This window comes from Giraffa tippelskirchi, chromosome 3, assembly GCF_054371585.1.
Source record: "Giraffa tippelskirchi isolate mGirTip1 chromosome 3, T2T-mGirTip1v1.2.pri, whole genome shotgun sequence".
Taxonomy (NCBI): domain Eukaryota; kingdom Metazoa; phylum Chordata; class Mammalia; order Artiodactyla; family Giraffidae; genus Giraffa; species Giraffa tippelskirchi.
In genome coordinates this window covers 150,090,980-150,113,021 of record NC_137277.1, presented here as the reverse complement: position 1 = coordinate 150,113,021, position 22,042 = coordinate 150,090,980, and the positions used below count along the sequence as shown (strand labels likewise).

The window sequence follows — 22,042 nt, the reverse complement described above, 5'->3', positions numbered from 1 at the left end:
CGTTACTTGTTTTTTTCATCCAGAGTTTGGAAATGATTGTCTTTTGCCTCTGAAAGAATTAACTGATGAGTAATTATTTTTCTAAGCTGTTAAGCTTTTATTTCCGTTAAGGAAAACTAATTTTATAATGATCAAAATAACCTTAAAAAAGTTCACTGAGTGAACCAGGCAAATGCAGTTTAGAAAAGGTAACACATGCATACCTAATAAAAACCATATGTTGGAGAAATATGTAGTTGTCTTCAGTTAATTTTTCAATTTTAAATGATTTGCTAGGTGACATATTTTGTTTTCCTAACTAAACTACAACTTCTTGAGGGATGGAGACTGTTCTTTCTTTTATCTCCCCTCCCTCCCTTCTCTCTCCTTTAATTTATTGTGATATAATTTTAGACTTACGGAAAAGTTTTAAGAAGAGTACAAACAACTCCCATATTCCCTTACCTAGATTCATCTATTCCTTACATTTTGCCTAATTATCATTCCTCTCTCCCTATCTGGGGCTTCCCTGGTAGCTCAAACAGTATCATATCTAAACACACACACACACACAAACATGTTTTTTTATGAGCCAGTAAGTTGCAGGCATTATGCCTCTTTATGGTTAAATATGTTTCCTAAGAACAAAGATATTCTCATATAACATCATTACTATTGTCAAAATCAGGAAATGTAACATTGGGGGATACAGTACCATGATCTAATCTACAATTCATAATTAAATTTTGTCCGTTATCCCAGTTTTGTCCTTTATAGCTATGTTTATACACATAACGTAACTTCTCTAGGTCTAGGATCCAGCTGCAGAATCAAACATTCCATTTAGTTGTGCTGTCTTTTTGTGGGGGGAAAAAAAGGTGAACGTGTTAGTTGCTCAGTCTTGTTGGACTGTTTGCCACCCCATAAACTGTAGCCTGCCAGGCTCCTCTGTCCATGGGATTTCCCAGGCAATAATACTGGAGTGGGTAGCCATTCTCTACTCTGGGGGATCTTCCTGACCCAGGGATCGAACCCAAGTCTCCTGCTTTGCAGGCAGATTCTCTACTGTCTGAGCCACCAGGGAAGCCCTTTCCTTTAATCTGGAATGTATCCTCAGCCTTTCTTTGTGCTATTCACTGTTAACAGTTTTGAAAACTACAGGCCAGTTATTTTATAAAATGTCTCATGATTAATTTAGGTAGTGAATTTTTGTCAGGAATACTAGAAAATGAATGTGTCTTCAATGGCAGGCAGATTCTTTTACTGTCTGAGCTGCCAGGGAAGCCACTCGGGAAGCATAAGGTTTGCCCTAGAAGTGGTGATGTTAAGTTGATAACTTGGTTAAGGCAGCATACCTCCAGTAATTTGTGGGGTGATACTTTGAAAATATGTAAATGTCTCATCAAATATCCATCCGCTAGTGTTAACATCTATTGATGATTCTTGCCTGAACTGAGAACTTCCAGATAATCAAGATGGATTTAGAAAAGGCAGAGGAACCAGAGATCAAATTGCCAACATCTGTTGGATCATAGAAAAAGCAAGAGAGTTCCAGAAAAACATCTACTTCTGCTTCATTGACTACGCCAAAACCTTTGACTGGGTGGATCACAACAAACTGTGGAAAATTCTTAAAGAGATGGGAATACCAGACCACCTTACCTGCTTCCTGAGAAATCTGTGTGCAGGTCAAGAAGCAATAGTTAGAACCGTACATGGAACAATGAACTGTTTCCAAATAGGGAAAGGAGTATGTCACGGCTGTATATTGTCACCCTGCTTATTTAACTTATATGCAGAGTACATCATGCGAAATGCTGGGCTGTAAGAAGCACAAGCTGGAATCAAGATTTCCAGGAGAATTATCAAGAACCTCAGATATGCAGATGACACTACCCTTATGGCAGAAAGCGAAGAACTAAAGAGCCTCTTGATGAAAGTGAGAGAGGAAAAAGCTGACTTAAAGCTCAACATTCAGAAAACTAAGATCATGGCATCTGGTCCCATCACTTCATGGCAAACAGATGGGGAACAATGAAAACAGTGAGAGGCTTTACTTTTTTGGGCTGCAAAATCACTGCAGATGGTGACTGCAGCCATGAAATTAAAAGATGCTTGCTCCTTGGAAGGAAAGCTGTGACCAACCTAGACAGCATATTGAAAAGCAGAGACCTCATTTTGCTGACAAAGATCCGTCTAGTCAAAGCTATGGTTTTTTCCAGTAGTCGTGTATGGATGTGAGAGTTGGACCATAAAGAAAGCTGAGTGCTGAAGAATTGATGCTTTTGAACTGTGGTGTTGGAGAAGACTCTTGAGAGTCCCTTGGACTGCAAGGAGATCCAAGCAGTCAATCCTAAAGGAAGCCAGTCCTGAGTATTCATTGGAACGACTGATGCCGAAGCTGAACCTCCAATACTCGGGCCACCTGCTGTGAAGAACTGACTCATTGGAAAAGACCCTGATGCTGGGAAAGATTGAAGGCAGGAGGAGAAGGGACAACAGAGGAAGAGATGGTTGGATGGCATCACTGACTTGATGGAAGTGAGTTTGAGCAAGCTCCAGGAGTTGGTGATAGACAGGGAAACCTGGTGTGCTGCAGTCCATGGGGTCGCAAAGAGTTGGACATAACTGATATCAGTGTTGATTTGTGGATTCTTGTTTTAGTCAGTAGGTTATACTTTGTGTCATAATTTATTTTGATCTTAAATGATCCCAAAATAGGCCCCTTCTGACTGGCTCTTGGCCCCTTCTGGCTGGCTCTTATGACATGTTCCCATCTTTATTGAGCATTTTCTAGCACAGTGTTCTAGGGCCTCATCTTGTTATTTTCTCTAGAATCATTGTTCTAAGGATCTCTGATTACCTTTTGGGTAGAATATGTAACCCCAAACTGGGATCTAGATATTCTAATTGCTACTGGAGTGTTAACTGCTATGAGGCCTTTTCAGTGGACATATCTGTAAACACACCTACACATAATCTCTATTTCTACCCTTCCCTTTTCCTCTATCTGTTGAAAACCTTGAGTTCATACTGATAATTCAAAATCCAGTCCAAATGGCTCTGTGCTACAGGCTACAGCTGTCTAGCATTCTCTGTCTCCCAAAGTATGGGATCCTTTCAGGGGCTGTATTTCCTGCTGTGCATTTGGCTGTCTTATAGGAGAATAGGACAAAAGTGGAGAAAAAGGGTAGTCGACCACCACCCTAATGAGGCTTTCAATAATTTCAAGACAATTTCTCCTACCCAAGAGAGTAGTACAGTTGTAGCCTCTGTTTCAGTTGAATCTGGAGAGTACATGAACAGTATCAGCCGTCCCAAAGATAACTGCGGGCTTCCCTGGTGGCTCAGATGGTAAAGAATCTGCCTGCAATGCAGGAGACCTGAAGTCAAGCCCTGTATTGAGAAGATCTCCTGGAGTAGTGAATGGCTACCCACTCCAGTGTTCTTGCCTGTGAAATCCCAACGACAGATGGGCCTGGTGGGCTACAGTTCATGGGGTCGCAAAGAGTCAGGCACAACTGAACAACTAACACTCACCTCCAAAGATAATTGCAGACCTATGTAGTAGAGCAGGAAAGGTCCCAAGTGTGGACCTCTCTGGATGCAGCTGTGGAAGCCATGTATACACACACAGACACACACATACATATGTGTGTATACACATGCACTTACACAGTATTGGTTTCACAGGGCTGGTGTAACATCACCACACACTTGGTGGCATAAAAAACAACAAATTAATTTTCTCGCAGTTTCTGAAATAAACTTGAAAATATAAATGTAAGCAATTTACACTTATTATTTTTTGTTTTCAGTTTTTTTATTTTTCAGTTGCTCTGTGATTTCAGATTATGGTTTGTGGTATATGTGTAATAAGTAATTATAAACATGATCATTAAAACGTCTTATTTCTAAATATGTTAGGAGTTTCTTGTAGAGCATTGAACTAAGATTGTTTTTTCCACTTAGATAAGCAGTTCCTGTTTGGGGTTTAGTAGCTTAAGATATGCAAATCCAGTGTAAATAAAAGCATGAATATGGTTCATCCTGTTCAAAGAATTTCTTTACTAGGGGTTGTATTTAAGGGCTTGATAAATAAAACATCATATTAACAAAATTGCCTTTGACATGACTTTTAGCTCTTAGGCATTCTAACCTCTATCAGCTGTAAAAGAGCTCTTGTTTGTTTTTAATGCTGCTTTATATGATCTTTAGTTATCTCACAGTTAATGTACATGATAATGAAGAGGATGTGTTAGTTACATCCTGGATTGTCAAAAAACAGAAACAGAAATAGAGGAGAAGGCATAAGAGTGTGAGTCACCACCATTAGTATATCTCTTTCCTCTGGGTAATGAGGGGTTCACAGCGGCTGGCCCAAGAATAGTACACCTCTGTATTTTTAAGGGAGTTCAGTTCCACGTGGAAACTTCACAAAACTTAGTTCCAGGTGTCAGCTCATTCCCAGAGAACCAAGCCATGCAAGTTCCCCCATGGACAGTTTGTCTACTGGGCATGCTCCTGCAGAAGCCTTTGGATAATATAACACTTCTTTCTCAGTCTCTTTCAATACTTAGGAGACCATAGCTTTCTTTATGCACAGGCCTGCAGAAGGAACTTTATTCTTAGAGAATTTGTTAATGAAGATACCTCTGTGTTTACCACCTTTCCTATAGTTAAGGTTATCATTCTCTGAAGTCATGGAAGATATTTTCTGCTTTCTTTGTATATTGCATAATGCTATTTGTAGGCCAAGTATTTTGTGGCTCAGTTGATAAAGAATCTGCCTGCAATGCAGGAGACCCACCTGAGACCCACCTAGGAGACCTAGGTTTGATCCCTGGGTCAGGAAGATCCCCTGGAGAAGGAAATGGCAACGCACTCCAATATTCTTGCCTGGGAAATCCCATGGACAGAGGAGCATGACGGACTACGGTCCGTGGTGTCACAAGAGTAGGACATGGCTTAGCGACTAAACCACCACCATTTTGAACTTGGGTCTTTTCTGTTGAGGGGCACTAAGCTCCAGAGAAAACTTAAGTGACTGAATATACAGAAAGCAACTTCTGATTTTTTAAAAAGAACTCATCTGCTTTATAAATTAATAACATGCTATAAAGTGATGTTTACTTGAGAAAAGGCTCACACTGGAAGATGATCCTCAAAAAACAACCTAGTGTGTGCATAGAGCATAGATATATAAATTAAGAAACCATACCAAGCACGGGAAATTTATAATTTTGGGAAAAATCAGTTTAGGTTCTCCCTTTCACATTTTGTCCAAAACTAAGCTACCTATGTAAAATGTAGTAACTGCATAAAAGAATGAATAGCAAAATAAAATTTATATAAACATTTATCTGGCTTCTGGGTGGAGAAGAATTTACTGAACAAAGTGTAAGAATGTTTTTATTACATTTAATAACTTGAAAAAGTTCAGGAGTGCCTTAAAAAAAAAGTCCAACAAAGTTAAAAGGTAAAACCTGAGGAAAATGTTGCTCTATACACATGTTTAATATCTTGACTCTGTAAAGAGCTCATGTAAACTCAATTGGTTTATTTTATTTTCTCCTTTTCTACCAACCTTGCCTTTATGCTGTTTTCAATTGGTTTATTAAGTTCTCAGTTTCCAATTGGGCAGTTTGCACATGCTACCGTTTAGTTCACAGCAGAACTAAGTTAGAGTTTTAGGTCCAGAGAGAAACATCCCTTTTGGTGCCTTATTCAAATGAGTTAGTTCACAGCCCTCTGCTGCTAAGTTGCTTCAGTCGTGTCCAACTCTGTGCGACCCCATAGATGGCAGCCCACCAGGCTCCCTCGTCCCTGGGATTCTCCAGGCAAGAACACTGGAGTGGGTTGCCATTTCCTTCTCCAATGCATGAAAGGGAAAAGTGAAAACGAAGTCGCTCAGTCCTGTCTGACTCTTGGCAACCCCATGGACTGCAGCCTACCAGGCTCCTCCGTCCATGGGATTTATTATAGCCCTCTATCTCCCACAACTCTCACTTCATTTTACATTTTGTTGTGTCCTATTTCTCTCCTTTCCTTCTTGGCTCTGACTTCCTCCCTCCTTTTGATGGGTTCTCTTTCTCTTTTTTTTTGCTTTACTAAATTTAACAGAACTTATTTCCTTATTGTTTCTTTTGTCTGATTTAAGTTTCCTTCCTCTTGCCTTATTTTGCAAGAGTTATATCTTACACAGTTGGGGGCACCCCTTGAACCTGGAAGTCTTCACAGCCCCGTTCCTGTGGTGCCTGTTTTTCTTTAGAATTATTTATCAAATTAAAGCAGCATAGGTGGTGTTTTCAAAACTGTTTTTGTGTTCAGTTCAGTCGCTCAGTCGTGTCCGACTCTTTGCGATCCCATGAATCGCAGCACGCCAGGCCTCCCTGTCCATCACCAACTCCCGGAGTTTTTGTGTTAGAGCTAGTGAAACCTAACTGGACATAAAGAACTGAAATTCTAAATAATTCAGAGAAGAAAACTGGAACTTGCTTCTTCCATGGAGGAGGAATAATTGGGTTGTGTTACGTTACTTAGGAGATTCTGATGCTGCTTAGTTTCTTTATAGTCTTCGGGAGTACTTATTTAGATTGTTCTGCCTTTAACCAAATTGTGGTCATGTGAAACTGCATTACGTTTGTCTGGGAAGTCCTCCCAGTAGTTATGACACACTCTTGCAGTTCTCAGACTTTTGTGGGTATAAGCAAAGCCCTGGGGGAATTGTTAAATATGTTCCACTCTTGGAAATTACTAGTCAGTAGACCCTTTGGCAGGCCATTTAAAAGCTGACTTTAAGAAGAAGCACCCTAGGTAATTTTCATGCAGGTCATCAGCAGACCACAAGTGGAAAAACATTGCTGTGTGTCATGAAGTCCAAACTTTGATATGGCTTATAATGTTGCCCCACCTGCTCTCCAGCCCCATTTTCCATGGGTCTACAGCACACATCCTATGCTCCAGAAATGTTAAGCCATTTAGAGTTTAGAATTTAAAGAGAAATTAGATAGAAATTAGTCTTGAGAGAAAGTACAACTTATACAAGTCACATACTTGGAGTGGCAAGAAAAATACATGGCATATAGCCTGGGTGCCACTCCAAGTGTGTGATTTGTGTAAGTTGTACTTCCTCTCAAGACTAATTTCTATCTAATTTCTCTTTAAACTCTACATTTCTCTGTAAATTCTCTCTAAACTTCTCTCTAATGTCCAGAGTGGCTTTCTAATGGTCTTTCACTTTTCTAATAACTCTTATACAGGTACCATGTTTGCTGACTATTTCTCCCCTTACCTCCTTCACTTCTGTGTTGCGTTCTTCCCAGTTGCCTTCTGGAGGGGAAAAAAAATAGGCTTGGTGCTTTCAAGGTCCTGTATGACCTGGTCCTTCCTTAGTCCTTGACTTTTAAATCTCAGGACTCTTCTCTCTTGTTTTACTTGACGATCTCACAAAAACAGATCTTCTTTGCTCTTTATAATTTGTGCTACCTGGAATATATTTATTCAAATCCTTAAGCTCTATTCTAAGTCCACCTTCTTGATAAAGATCATCATTCCATCTTGTAGTGAGGAAATCGAATAGTAAACCAAAATGTCTTCCAAGAGTAAGGTTAATAGGGAAATTATGCTTGAATAATTAACTTCATGGAAAACTTAGTGGGAATAATATTGTTCATACTGAAGCATACTAAATGGATAGTTTCATTATGTTTAGTGAAGCCTTACTATGTGTATTACACATTTTAACTTGTAGTAATTGAAGCACAGTTATTCACTATTATCTGTGAAATGAAACCAACTAGCATATAAACTATGATGGATCATTCCCCCTTGTTCTTATTTCCATTTCATGGATAAAATAAGCTAGTTTAAAATATAGGTAAATTATTATTAGCTTTAACCTATTATTTTCTGTAATTAACATATGGTTTTGAAATAATACTCAGGCTAACTAAACTTTCTAATGCCTGAGTCCTAATTTCCTCATTTTTTTGCCAGTTGGATGTTTGCCAGGCATCTCTCAGTCTGTCTTCAAAACAGAATCCACACCTTTCCTTCCCTCAATCTGCTCCAAGGAACACCAGCAGGCAGGACAGTGTCGCTGGAGGAGAGAGTGGGAAGAGCGGTCAATGAGTTCCCTGAAGGCCAGGACCACTCGGGGCCTTCTTGATTTGTAGCAGCTCTGAGTTGTGTTCTGTGTTCAGTACGTCTGCGCTTTGGAAAAGTAAACCTTTTTCTTTGTGGCAGGGTGCATTTGTTCTTTAAGGACATAGTTTCCATCAGATGTAATGGAGCAGGGAATTTGAGTGAAACTTTAATGTTCCTCCTAAAGTACCTAATTTAATAGAGTAATTTAATAGTATTTGTTCTAGTGTGTATTATAGTTTCCTTGGGCCTATTTCCACATCATTAAGGAAAAACATCACATTAGAAACTATCCATTTAAATCCTAATCATTTTTAAAACAAAATTTATGCGTTCTCTTTTCTTTCTTTTTTTTTTTTTAATTCCCTTTTTGTTTGGAGGGAGAGTTGACTGACTGTTGTATAATTTAATTTACATTTTCTTCTGTCATCATTTCTAGTAGGGGCATCATGTTGGGAAAATTCAGGTTTGGAATTGTGATTTAATTGGAGACAGGATTGATACATAGCAAAGAATGAATCGCCTTACCAGATTTGCTGACTTTGAACAGTACAGAGCCTGTAAACTTTCTGGGGGCTCCTGATTTGGTGTGTATAGTAAACAGAAACAATTTCGTATTGGGGGTAGAAGAATAAGGGTTAACATCACCTTCCAGAGAATGGAGAGTGCTGTTTTAGAGTGTAGATCCTTTAAGAAATGTAGTAGGACCTAAATTTTTATGCAGAAGTCTCTGAATAACATGTAAAGTTCATTTAGATAAAATAACCCATGTGGTGACAGAAATTCAAGAAAAGGACAAAATTGGCGAAAGTTACATAAATGGTAAAAGTCTAATCGTTATTTCAAATTTTTCATTTCATGACTCTGTCATTGTTCCTTAAGTCATATGTTCCTTGAGTCAGTAATTGTCTAGGTAAAAACCAAACTATTAAAATATTTAAAGAAAAATTTTAAAATCCAAATAATTACTGGGTTTGAATAATAAGAAAAAACTCACAAAACACACCAAACTTTGGTGTGAAGTCTGTAATTCTATTTGGATCCACGATAATTTAAAATACTCATTCATTTTGAACTGTTTTGTGTTTGCACTATAAAATTATATTCCTAATGTTTCATTTTTCCAATGTAGTATCTTCCTTTTGGACATTTGCAGTGTGTGCTCAGAGGGAAGTGCAAGCATAGTGTTTATTATATTAAAACAGAATTCCTCCTAGAATATCTTTGCTTCTGGGTTATTCCAATGTGTTTAGTTTTGAAGATTAGGGAGGAAAAGGAAGTTGACTTCGATGTTTCCAGTTCTGTTGCTTGTTGGCCCTCATTAGGAAAACCGAGTATTGCTGCTCTTTGATGTTCTCAAACTAGCATTATTTGAGTAATTAAGTCAGCCTGATCAGATGAGCTTTTTCTTTGCACTTTTTTGTTTTTCGTAAGTAGCTAACTTAATGAAATATAACAGATTTCTATTGAGATTGATCTGTAAATAATTCAACACTAAATAAAAACCTTAGAAATAGTATTAATACAAGTGAACTGTAAAAACCAAATCTCTTTAAGAGCCACAAGTATGCATTTGAGAATTAGTTGATTCATTTTCCATTTTTCAAGGTAGAATGCCCTGAAATATACATTCTTACAGCAGTGAAATTAAGAAATGAGAATTTCTTAATTGGTTAAGTGGGATATCTGATTTTCAACATCATTAGAGCTAAATTCAGTTTTGATTTTGCAACAGTATTTGACCATTTCTATAAAATTTTATATAATAAAATCAGGTTTAAAGTTTAACTTCATGGCACCTAATCAGATAGTTAAATTCCTTATGTATCTCATAACTACATATAAGGATCACAGAGGTAATTTTGTTGATTGCTGCTTTGGAAGTATAAGATGTATACAGATTCTTATTCTAGATTAAGGATATCTTTACTCTGAAAAATTGTTCAAGCTAGCTGACAGGTTGTATTCTGAATAGTGCCTAGATCCACTGGAACAAAATGTGTGTCTTCGTAAATGTGAGTCAAGAGTATGGCATGTACAATGAAGATATTCATTATGTCCCTAGGAAAGTTAATTGATATTACTCCAAATAGAAGGAAAAGATAATGTGGTCAAATAAATTTGGGATATGTTGATTTAAGCAAAGCTTAAGTGTTACTGAAGGTTTCTTAGAGCCTTTAATAATGAAATATTTTATATTAATCAGATTACTCTTACTTAAAGAATTTTAAGTATCTGATCAGTCATTGATCTTACTTTGTTTTATGTAACTTTTCCTCCCTTCACAAAATAATATGCAAATTCCATGTCAGGTACCATTTTATTAATGGGAAAAAAGAAAATCTCTCTTCTTTCAGGGGACTTAAACATGAAAAGTCATCACATGTAGGAAATTTTGTATATGAATTTAAATGTTTTCAATTCTAGTTTTCTGAAGTTTTCTATTTGAGTTCCTTGAATTTTTCAGGGACTGATAGGGAAGTAAGTAAAAGACAAATGATTAAAAAGGAAGGATAAGGTAGAAGGAAGAACAAATTCAACAAACTAAACTATTAATAGATTCAAAATTTTGCATTGTATTTTCTCTGAAATGCTTTTTGGATGAGATATATACTTATTTGAATGGATTTTTACAGAATAAGTAAGATAATAACTTATTAAAGTCTTCTGAAATTATTTTTCTGTGCTATTTGGTGTGTTGCAGGATCTAGTGGAGAGAACTGTGTACTACTGTAATATCCTCTGATTAATGGGGAGTGGTTTGTGATTTAAAAATCATTACTTATTATAATCTGATAATTTGTTTTCCTAAAAATTTGAGACTTAATTGCTCATTTCTACTCATTTGTCAACCTAATCTCCATTTATGACTTCCAGTTTCCTTTTATAATATAGTCTTTGGTTTTCAAGGTTTGAATATATATCAGAACATAAACTGTGTGATTTTTCAAGTTTATCATATAATTGTTCATTATACACATATCTGTATTTCAGATGGAGCAGCTGTCAGATGAAGAAATTGACCATGGTGCTGAAGAAGACAGTGACAAGGAAGATCAAGACCTGGACAAAATGTTTGGAGCCTGGCTAGGGGAGCTAGACAAACTCACTCAGGTTAGAAACAGTGCTTGAAAAACTGGTTGAGAATTTTAGGTCATCACTGTGTATTCAAATTTTACTGTGTAGACCTCAGGATATGAACATAGGTTATGTTTTAAAATACTGCTATAAAGAGAAAATGTCCAAAACATTAACAAGTAAATGAATAGTAACTCTAGGAACACAAGATAGTCTCTTCTGTGGTTATTTTAAGGAGTTTTTTTTTTTTTTTTTAATGCTTTTGACAGAGGTTCTGTGTATCTAGAGGGATTTCTAAAATATATTTTATAAATTGAGTTGCTGGCTAAAAAGTTTTAAAGCCTAAAACGTAAAAATCTAGATTTTAGCAAACCCTATTTTGTAACTTAGTGGATATGAACACATTTTACAACATAAATGATATCCTCACATGCAGATATTTTCTATTACAGGATCCCAGAATACTGACAAAGTTTCATCCCTGGCTGCATTTTTAAAACAGTGGCAAAATTTTTTCATTTCTTTCATTGGATCTCTGTTTTTGTTTTTTTAAGAATTATTTTATCCTCTAAACAAGGTAGCTTTTTAGAATAAAAGCATATACTATTACTACCCTGGTTAATACATTATATTCAATATATATGAAGATAGTTAAGTTTATTAAAACAACTTTAACTTCATGACAGGTTTCCCAGGTGGCTCAGTGGTAAAGAATCCGCCTGACAATGCAGGACACACAGGAGATGCAGCAGGAGATGTAGGTTTGATCCCTGAGTTGGGAAGATCCCCTGGAGTAAAAAATGGCACCCTGCTCCAGTACTCTTGCCTGGAAAACCCCATGGACAGAGGAGCCTGGCAGGCTATAGTCCATAGGGTCACAAAGTCAGCATGAATGAGCATGCACACAACTTTACAGCAATGAAAACATTAGAACAAGACTTATTTCATTCACCCTTAACTAGTATCTCTGGGAAGAACTTCTGTTTAAACTGCTTAAGTACGAAATTCGTTAACCAGTAGAAGAGTAGATGGTAAGGTGGAAACTTAAAGTACCAGTTTGTTTCTGTATCTCTTTCCATAGCATTCTGTAATTGAAACTGAGAAACTGTTCATGTAATTCTTGCTAGATCATTTTGAAAAGCAGACATGTTAGCAGGTTAGCAGACCATAACCTGTTAACGTTGAGTTTTGAGAAGGACGCTTTCACTCTTACTAGGGCTGCTCTGGTAGCTCAGCTGGTAAAGAATCCTCCTGCAATGCAGGAGATCCCAGTTTGATTCCTGGGTCAGGAAGATCCACTGGAGAAGGGATAGGCTACCCACTCTAGTATTCTTGGGCTTCCCTGGTGGCTCAGATGGTAGAGAATCTACCTGCAAAACTGGAGACCTGAGTTTGATCCCTGGGTTGGGAAGATCCCCTGGAGGAGGGCATGACAACCCACTCCAGTATTCTTGGCTGGAGAATCCCCATGGACAGGGGAGCCTGTTGGGCTACAGTCCATGGGATTGCAAAGAGTCGGACACAACTGAGCGACTAAGCACAACCAGCACAGCACAGGATTTCATAAGGTCGTTCTCTTCATCTCCAATCAGGAGAAATAACAACATTTGTGGTGATAAAGCTCTTGTCTTATGTAGTTACCAAACCATTTTAGTTTAATTCTTAATTTTTTTTAAAAAAGAAGTGATTTTGGCATAGAGATGATGACTAGGCTATGCAGTTCTGTGCTGAGGAAGTAAAGTAGAGGAAATAGAAAATAATAATGAAGGAAAGTATGTGAGAGCCAGTTGTCGTGTGTGGGGTTTCCATTTTTTTGGTTTGTTTGTTTTTGGCTATGCTGCACGGCTGGCAGGATCTCAGTTCCCCGACCAGGGATTGAACCTGGGCCACAGCAGTGAAAGCCTGGAATCCTAACACTAGGCCCCCAGGGAACTCCCAGGGGTTTCCTTGACTGTGTGATTTATTGTCCATCCTTGGGGAGAGGCCAAAAAAGAGGAAAGAGAGGCAGATATAAGCCTAGCCACTCTAGGTGGAGTAGACTTGATGCCACTCCACTGTATGTAACATTTCTACTGAATACAGGAAAACCTTATGTATATTTGTATAAACCTTCTGTATATTTTAAATTCCCTGACATATACATGTAAGAGCCGTTCATCAAAAAAGTTGGGTCCTAAATTAATGCTTTGACCATCCTTTTTTATGTATGAAGCTGTCTTACAGAGAAAACAGGTTGGAGAATATCGCTCACTGCTGTGCGTGCATGCTAAGTCGCTTCAGTCATGTTCGACTCTTTGCAACCCCACGGACGTTAGCTTGCCAGGCTCCTCTGTCCCTGGGATTCTCCAGGCAAGAATACTGGAGTGGGTTGCCATTTCCTCCTCCAGGGTATCTTCCTGACCCAGGGATCGAACCTGTGTCTCTTACATCTCCTAAAAATTGTCAGGCAGATTCTTTACCACTAGCACCACCTGGGAAGCCCTGTCCCTCACTGCTAGTAAGTTACTTTTTAACACTTCAGAAATTTTCAAAAAATATTTTACTAAATTTGGCTAAAACTTCAGAATTCATTACTTTAGTTCGCTACAGTCATCCATGCAGCTGTATCACACAATGTTAATGGATTTTCAACTTTATATTAAATCACTTTTGAGTTTCTAATGGTTGTTGAATCTTCTGAAATTGTTTGTAAAATTTTGTATGTATTTGCATTTTTCTGCAAGGAGTTGCAGTGGCTTTTATCATATTCTCAATGACATCCACTCCCAACCCAATTCCACCACCACCACTCCATCCCCACTGAAAAAATACAAAAGGTTAAAAAAAGCCACTTCACTAGAGTACCCATTTCTTGGCATCAAGGAATATTTCCTATCATTTCCCTTTCTGCTCCAGCACCATGGACACAGCAGATAATTATAATAAGTATTTGTTTATTTGAACTGATAAATAGATTGACTTTTAATATGTCCTAAATTATCTTCAAGTTTTACTGAAAACATTACCTACCTATCACTCTTCATTTCCACTGAGAGAAGGTGAATTAGGCCTTAACTTGTAGTGGAAAAATTAGGTTTGAGGTTAAAGAAGAATTTCCTAGCTGTTGCATTAAACTTTGAAATAAAACACTGAACAGTTGCGGATCTCCTTCAGATGATAGCTTTCAAAACTGGGTAGACACCATCCAAATGGATTCAGTTGAAACAAATGAATAAAAAAGATAGCAATCTAATTCTGTGATTCTACAAAGAGATTGTTCAACATTCTTTTTCATTTGAAATCTATTTGATAATTAGAAAGAGAAATTAAAAATTTGAAAGACTAATCCTGATATTTGCATATTTATTTAAAAAGACACTAAATAACTACTGACCCTTTCCCTGAATTTCTTTGTTGTAACCACCTTATTTTCCTTATTATAGAAAGGTTGGAGAGAAAAAAAGGGTCATTTAAAAAGGTGGTGAGTTAACTTACAAAATACCCTACCCTAAAGTGCAGAATATAATTGTAGACTTAGCACAGGCAGGATAGCTGGGTTATAGCTCACACTCACCTTGATAGAACGTGAAAAGAACAGGATGTTCCATCATTGTTTGAGGTTATAGCCACTTTCTGTTAAGATCGTGGCTCTCATAATTTTGAGTCCAGAATTGTGCCTTATCTTCAGAGTATTTCATTCGAAGAATGAGGCTAAGTTGGACCAAAACCAAATTCCTTTGAGGAAAGAGATAACAAAATTCTCTACATTATTCCTTTTTATTTCTTATCCTCGCATCCCATATTCATGTACCTACTTTATTTTATAGTGAATTTATGTAAAATGAGCTCAGCCACTATAATATTTGTATTTGGGAAGATATTTACTCTGAGCTATGACTGTGTCAAGTGCCTGAAGTAAGCATATATCTAAAAACTGAAAAAACTGGAACCAAAATGATGTGAAAACCAATTATGCTTTTCCTCAAGGCTAATACTTAGAAGAACTTTGATTTTATTAACTATTCTATGACAGTTCACTTAATCATAGAATAAACTTTATTCATCTTTTATTATAATTGAGACTTGAATTTAATATGACTCATTAAACTTTCTTTTTAAAAAGAGTTTGGATTCTGACAAGCCCACGGAACCAATAAAAAGATCTCCTCTTCGCCAGGAAACAAACATGGCCAATTTTTCTTATCGCTTCTCCATATACAACTTGAATGGTAAGATGTAATTGAAAATGAAATGTAAAATAGTATGTTAAGTTATATAATGTGAAAATAATACAGCAACAATTCCAAATAGCTCAATATAAAAACTATATATGCATAACAACTGAGTTCTTATATTTCTTGATTTGTGCATTTTATTACTAATTCAGTTGATCAGAGAAAAAGACTTAACTGGAATATAACTAAAATAGTTTCCTAGTTATTAGTAATTGGCAAAGTATATATATCCTCACATGGAATCCTACAACAAACTTAATTGTGTTATTATATTTGCAGTAGGATAAAGTCCAGTGAAATTGCTTGTTATTAATTTAAAAATCAGCCCTTCTGGCCTTTATTTAATGAACTATATCTAGTAGAGCTGATATTTCAATCTGTAATTTTTTTAGGTCTTAACATTTTTCTTTTTATGCCCTCAGATCTTTAGGTATTGACATCTCTACCAGGGCTATGGTCATATTAACACTTAGAGCCTCTGGTGAAAAATTGCATGAATGATGTGGTTAATACTATGGAACAGTATAAAATTTTTCTATTTTTTTTAATCTTTCAACTCTTAATTTTACTCTCTTTTGATTACCACAAATCTCAAAAGATGAGCTCTTTGCTTCTGAAATTTTCCCTTGGAGTTTAAAATGAACAAAAAACTGTTAGAACTGTGGTATTTGATAGGCTTTATGCCCAATAGGGTAATTTGTGTTTTTTTTTGCTTTTCTTCCTGCATTCATTGACTGATTTATAGTAGAATATGTAAATTCTAATTCATTGTGTTCTGTAAACATTGCAGAAGCTCTGAATCAGGGAGAAACTGTGGATCTGGATGCCCTAATGGCCGATCTTTGCTCAATAGAGCAGGAGCTCAGCAGTATCGGTGCTGGAAATACTAAGCGTCAAATCACAGAAACAAAGGCCACTCAGAAGTTACCCGCTAGCCGACATACATCAAAACATGGCACCTTGAAAGGACCATCTTCTTCATCCAATAGGATAACTAAACCGTCTCATGCCAACTACTCCCTGGATGACATCACCGCACAGTTAGAACAGGCCTCCTTGAGCATGGATGAGGCTGCTCAACAGTCTGTACTAGAAGATACTAAGCCCCTAGTAACTAATCAGCACAGGAGAACAGCGTCAGCGGGCACAGTGAGTGATGCTGAAGTACGCTCTATTAGTAACTCCTCTCGTTCAAGCATCACTTCTGCAACCTCCAGCATGGACTCGTTGGATATTGATAAAGTAGCACGCCCTCAAGAACTGGATTTGACACATCAGGGGCAGCCAGTTACTGAGGTAAGTGGATGAAACTTTCTTCCCTGTTATTTCAGTATTAAGGAGGCAATGGTATTTTTTCAATCCTGTTCTAATAAGTTTTCTTGTTTTTTTCCTACACTTAAAATTTATCAGAAATACCTCTGAGCTAAGTTTTAAAATCAGACTATAGAAAGAATGTATTACCAGATACAGCAGTGTCACAAAGATGATTAAGAAAAAATTTAGTTTCTTCTGTTTTAGTCTTATGGCTATTTGAAGTCCTTAAATTAATGTCAGTTGTATCATATTAAAAAGCTTGAAATGTGATTTATATTTGATGTTTTACAAAGCTATGATAGCTATTAAGCTGATAATTGCTTTTTAATATGTTTATTATAAAATGGCCACTTGAGAAAATGGCTCATATCCCCATTATAGTTCTCCTAGATTATAAGTTCTCAGCGTTTACTCCATTTTAGTATCAGAAAGAGTTGATGTAGTGTGGTGGAAAGAACCACTGGACTTGGAATCAGAAAACTTGGTTCCAAGTGTCTCACTACCCACTGGTCCTAAATGAGTTATTCAGTCTTTGAGAACCTCAGTTTCTCATAAGTAAAGTGGAACTAATAAGTACATAGTCTGCCTTCTTCATACTGTGGTTCAGAGTGTCAAAAGTGATACAATAGACATGAACAGATTTTAAAAGATGAAGTTTTTCTGATATGATGGAAGTGAGGATAAGGAATGGATTTGTGATGAAATAAGTTTAGCAAAAGCTGAGCTTAATAAAGGAGAATTTTTTTAATTGAGTTTTGTTCATCAAGGAGAAAGCAATTTTGTTATAAGGTAGCAGCAAGAAAAAAAAAATGGATGGGGCAGAATAAAACCAGCCCTCTGTTCAGTTTATATCTACAGTGCTCTCTAATAGAGTAAAATAATTTGTATTAATCAGTACTAAGTTAAAATCTTAATTGTTTAAGGACTTGCAGAGAATTCAAAATTTGTATCTGTTACATTGATTTAATTTAGTTGGTCAATTACTGTCTTGTACCTAGCTTCACTCTGGGCATTGTCAAGCACAAAAAAAGCATGAATCATGGTAATTTGAAGATAAATTTGAGTTTTGTTGCTTGTGAAAGAAGTTAGCAAATTATATCAAAGAATAAACTTGTTTATTTAATGAAACTTTCCTAAGTGGTTATATTCTGTAGAAAACTGCTTTCTCCATTGTGAAACCTGGGCATTATCTTTAGCACCAGCTCCTTAGCATGTATCATTTACATCTTTTAGACTTACCTGTTGGGATATGAGTAGTCTTTTATTAGAGATGTGCTTTCTTGTTTATTCTGTGTTTTGTATGTTCTTTCTTTTCAATCATATTATTTTGAGTGGGGTCAAGAGGCATGAGGACAGATTATGAGCTAATTAAGCATCCTGGTGTATGTGTTTCCATCTGTAAAATACATTCATTATAAAAGTTCCCTCAGTAAAAGCACACTCGTTATAAGTAACAGTTGAAGAGCAAATAAAGTAAAAAGTGAAGTCTTCTCCTGGCAAACACTTCACATGGTATCTAGTGGTATCCATGGGCAAGGACGCCAGTGTACAGTGATATAATGTTTTAAGATAAGACCTTAATGTAAAGTTTGGGGAGTAAGCCAAGAAAAAACAAGGAAAGGAGTTAAAGTCTTTTCCATCAGCCTGTTTTTTTGCCTTGCCAAGATGGGTAGAAAAGTGGTTTAACAAATCTGGAACTTGTTTCAGTATACTTTTTTTTCAGATCTAGTCTGTTCTGATTCAAGCCAAGAAAACTGAAGGAGGCTTACTAGATCCCAAACCTGTGTATTAAATTGCCACCAGACTCAAAATACAGGTTTTAAAAAAATACTTTAGTTTTGCATGCATGGAATTAAAGAGTCATAAAGTTCTAAAGAGACTTGTTACCAAAAAAAAAACCACTGCTACACATGCACACATGCATGCTGTATTCTGCTCCCAGGGATAAGCGCTTTCTACTCTTTTAGCTGATTCTTAGTGTATTTACCTATCATTAAATCTACAGTTATATTGCTGTATCTTGATTTTTTTTTTCAGTTGTTTGTGTTACTTACTGACTTCTCACTCTGGAAAATGAGGATATAGCTAATTAGGATATAGTGCTCCTTAGACAGTTCCCCTCTTTTCTCCCCTCCCCTTCCAATTTATTTTGGTTGGGTAACTGTTCAGTGTTGATATTATCATGACCTGTTCATGCTTGCAGTTCACTACTAAACTGTATATACTTTCATTACATTTCCTTTTGGGGGCATTACATTTTGCTTTTCCTGGAATTAATTCTTTAAAATTTGAAAGTTTTTTGTATGTTTATTATGATTTCAACTCCAAACTTTCTCCCAGCTGATTAAATCTTTTACTTGGTTTGAATAAAATTGGTGTTTATTAAATTTCACCTTCTTAAAATTCTGTTTTGTCTTTTGAAATCTTTATTCTAATATCATTGTTAGGTCTTTTCTCTCAGATGGATAAGCTTCTCCAGGGAAGATTCTTCCGGTACTCTGCATGGAGGGCATGTACTTTGTTGTCAGGGCTTTACAGCCCATTGGGAAAGAAGGCATGGGATATGGAATGGTCCTCAACATGACCTTCCATTTAATCATTCTAGGTCAGGGTTTCTCACCCCTCATCACTATTGACGTTTTGGGCCAGATAATTCTTTGTTGTAGGGAGCTATCCTGTGCATTTGTAGACTGTTTAGCGGCATCCCTGGCACCTGTCCGCTGGGTGTCAGAACTGCATGTGCTGTGCTGTGCTTAGTCGCTCAGTCGTGTCCGACTCTTTGCAGCCCCATGGACTGTAGCCCGCCAGGCTCCTCTGTCCATGGGGATTCTCCAGGCAAGAATACTGCAGTGGGTTGCCATGCTCTCCTCCAGGGGATCTTCCCACCCCAGGGATCAAACCCAAGTCTCCCGCATTGCAGGCAAATGGATGCTTTACCTTCTGAGCCACCAGGGAAGCCTGCCATAACTTCATACATCCCTCCAATTATAAAGTCTCCAGACATTGGTACATGTTCCCTGGAGGCAAAATTGCCCCCGTTTGAGAATCAGTGTGTTAAATAGAAAGGTTTAACAATAGCAGATCTGAGCCTTTTTTTTTTCCATGGGAAATAACATTGGATTTTCCTTTTCCTCGCATTCTTTTACTAGAAACTTGATTAATAAGTATAGAATGTATCCAAGTAATATTGTTTATTGTAAACTGACCCTCACTGGTGATTGCATTTGGACCAGGAAGACAGTAAGTGAACTATAGAAGCCTATGAAAAGATACTATACTTGATCATGGTGTGCAGTGTGTGACTCTTATAAGTGAGCATGAACATATGCCTCCAATGACTCTGGAATCTACACACATTGGCTGTCAAATTGCACGACTGCTTCCTGTGGAGTGTGAAGTTTCCCTAGGCCAGGGTGATGTCCGTGCTTATTCACATGATCTCTTTCTCTTACACTGGTGGGTCCAAAAAGGCCCCTGGTGGGTTGTGTAAATCCCTTCTGAAGATAGCATGTCGCATGCTAGCACATTGTCTTTCTGCAGAACTAAGTGAACCTGGTGCCAAGCTGTGGTCTCTTGGTCCTGTAAATGAACGTCAGTCTGAACCTGAGACCACTGCTGGTGGCAGGAAAAATCTGGGGATTAACTGCTTTCTTAAATATGCTCTCAGCCAGTCCTGCTTTCAGTACCACCTTCACTTCTGCTGCTTCTGCTTTGAGGACAGAATGTAAATTGGGGTGCTTCTCTGCTTTTCTCCAGTTTTGGCTTAGCATTCAGCTTTCCTTGGGCATACTGAGTTGTGTACACTCAACCAGATGCTTCTAGCTTCCAGATTTTTGTCATGTCTTCTCATGAGTTTGTCTTTAACACAACAGCAACAACAAAATCCTTTTTCTTTGTTTTAGCAGGATTTGTGGAGGGAGTAGAACTGCCTCATTGGCCATTCACAGTCTCCTTCTCCTGTCTATAGTCTCTTAACCTTGGAGTGCCCCAGGGTGCAGGCATCAGACTACCTTTCTCTCTGTCTACTCCTTTGGCGATCTTACACACTGACAACTCCCCAGTTTTAATTCCCATCTCATTTATTTAAGGTGCACTAACCCCCCTTACATCTTAATCCCTCTAAAACAATGGTTCTCAACTAGAACCTATTTTGTCCCCCAGGAGACACTCAGAAATGTCTGGAGACATTTTTGATCATCAGTGATAGAAGGGTGGTACTGATGTCTGGTAAGTAGAGACCAGGGGTGCTGCTAAAATCCTACAAAATAGGACAGCCCCCACAACAAAATTATCTGACCCAAAATACCATCAAGGTTGAGACGCCATGTTCAAAAGTCAGTTAGCATCTATCACTCACTGTCAGCAATATGGCAGTAACACCGTGTTGTGCAAAAGCTGTCTGTTGACAATTTCTGATAAAGATCAAGAAAGGACTGGCATTAAATCATCTTTAGATTCAAGGGGATACAGGTTTCTTTAGCCAGTGTCTCTCCCTGAACTCCAGGCTCATGCATCCTCTTTCTAATCAATGACCTCTATTTGGTCATCTGAAAGGTAACTCAGATGTAACTGTTCTAAAACTGAAGTCCTGATCTTTTCTCCCAAACTTATTCCTCCCACAGTCTTCTCCATCTCAGTTAACGGCTGTTATGTCCTTCCAGTTCATCAGCAAAACCCTTGGAATCTTTATTTCCTCTTTTATTCCCCATCTTCCTTCCAATCCAGCAGCCAATTTTGTTGCCCTAACTTCAGAATATATCCAGACTTGATCACGTCCCACTAACTTCACTGCCATCAAGCCAACATCGTCTTGAGACACACAGCTAGTCTTCTGTGTTTGCCGTTCCTTTAACAGTCTGTTATCCCCATGGCAGCCCTGAGTGGTCCTATTAAAGGTAAGTCATCTTGCCCCTCCTGTTTTCAAACCCAAAGGCTTTGTATCTTACCTGTTTCCAAACCCAAATCCCTGCAGGGCCTTACCAGGTTGGCTTTCTATGGCTTGCCCCTACATTCCTTTCCTCCCTCGCTCCCTTGCTCTATCAATTGTTCTTTGCCAGAAGTCAGAGCCCACCTCAGAGCCCTTTTACCTGCCCCCCCTGCCTGGATACACTTCCTCAGGACAGTACCCCTTTACTGCCTTCAGGAGTTTGCTCACATGTCACTTTCCCAGTGAGGCCTTTTGTGATCACCCTGTTTTAAATGAATTCTTCTTCCTCTGTCCTGTGAGTACTTACCTCCCTTTTCTTAAAAAATTTTTTATTTATTTATGGAAGCACGGAGTCTTCGTTACTGTGCTTGGCTGTTCTCTAGCT

At 37.7% G+C, this 22,042-nt stretch overlaps 1 protein-coding gene across 17 annotated transcripts in view; it reads left to right on the top strand.

Moving 5' to 3' along the window:
* The window catches only part of RAPH1 (Ras association (RalGDS/AF-6) and pleckstrin homology domains 1), a 134,629-nt gene that overhangs the window by 28,443 nt on the left and 84,144 nt on the right, over positions 1-22,042 (top strand). For all 17 annotated transcript variants that reach the window (XR_014080067.1, XR_014080063.1, XR_014080062.1 and 14 more), the window contains exons 2-4: positions 11,119-11,238; positions 15,305-15,410; positions 16,207-16,712. Coding sequence is in view for 10 of the 17 variants with exons in the window: in XM_081582023.1 (XP_081438149.1) it covers positions 11,119-11,238; positions 15,305-15,410; positions 16,207-16,712 (732 nt within the window). In the remaining 7 variants the exon portion in view is untranslated. The remainder of the gene's footprint in view (positions 1-11,118; positions 11,239-15,304; positions 15,411-16,206; positions 16,713-22,042) is intronic.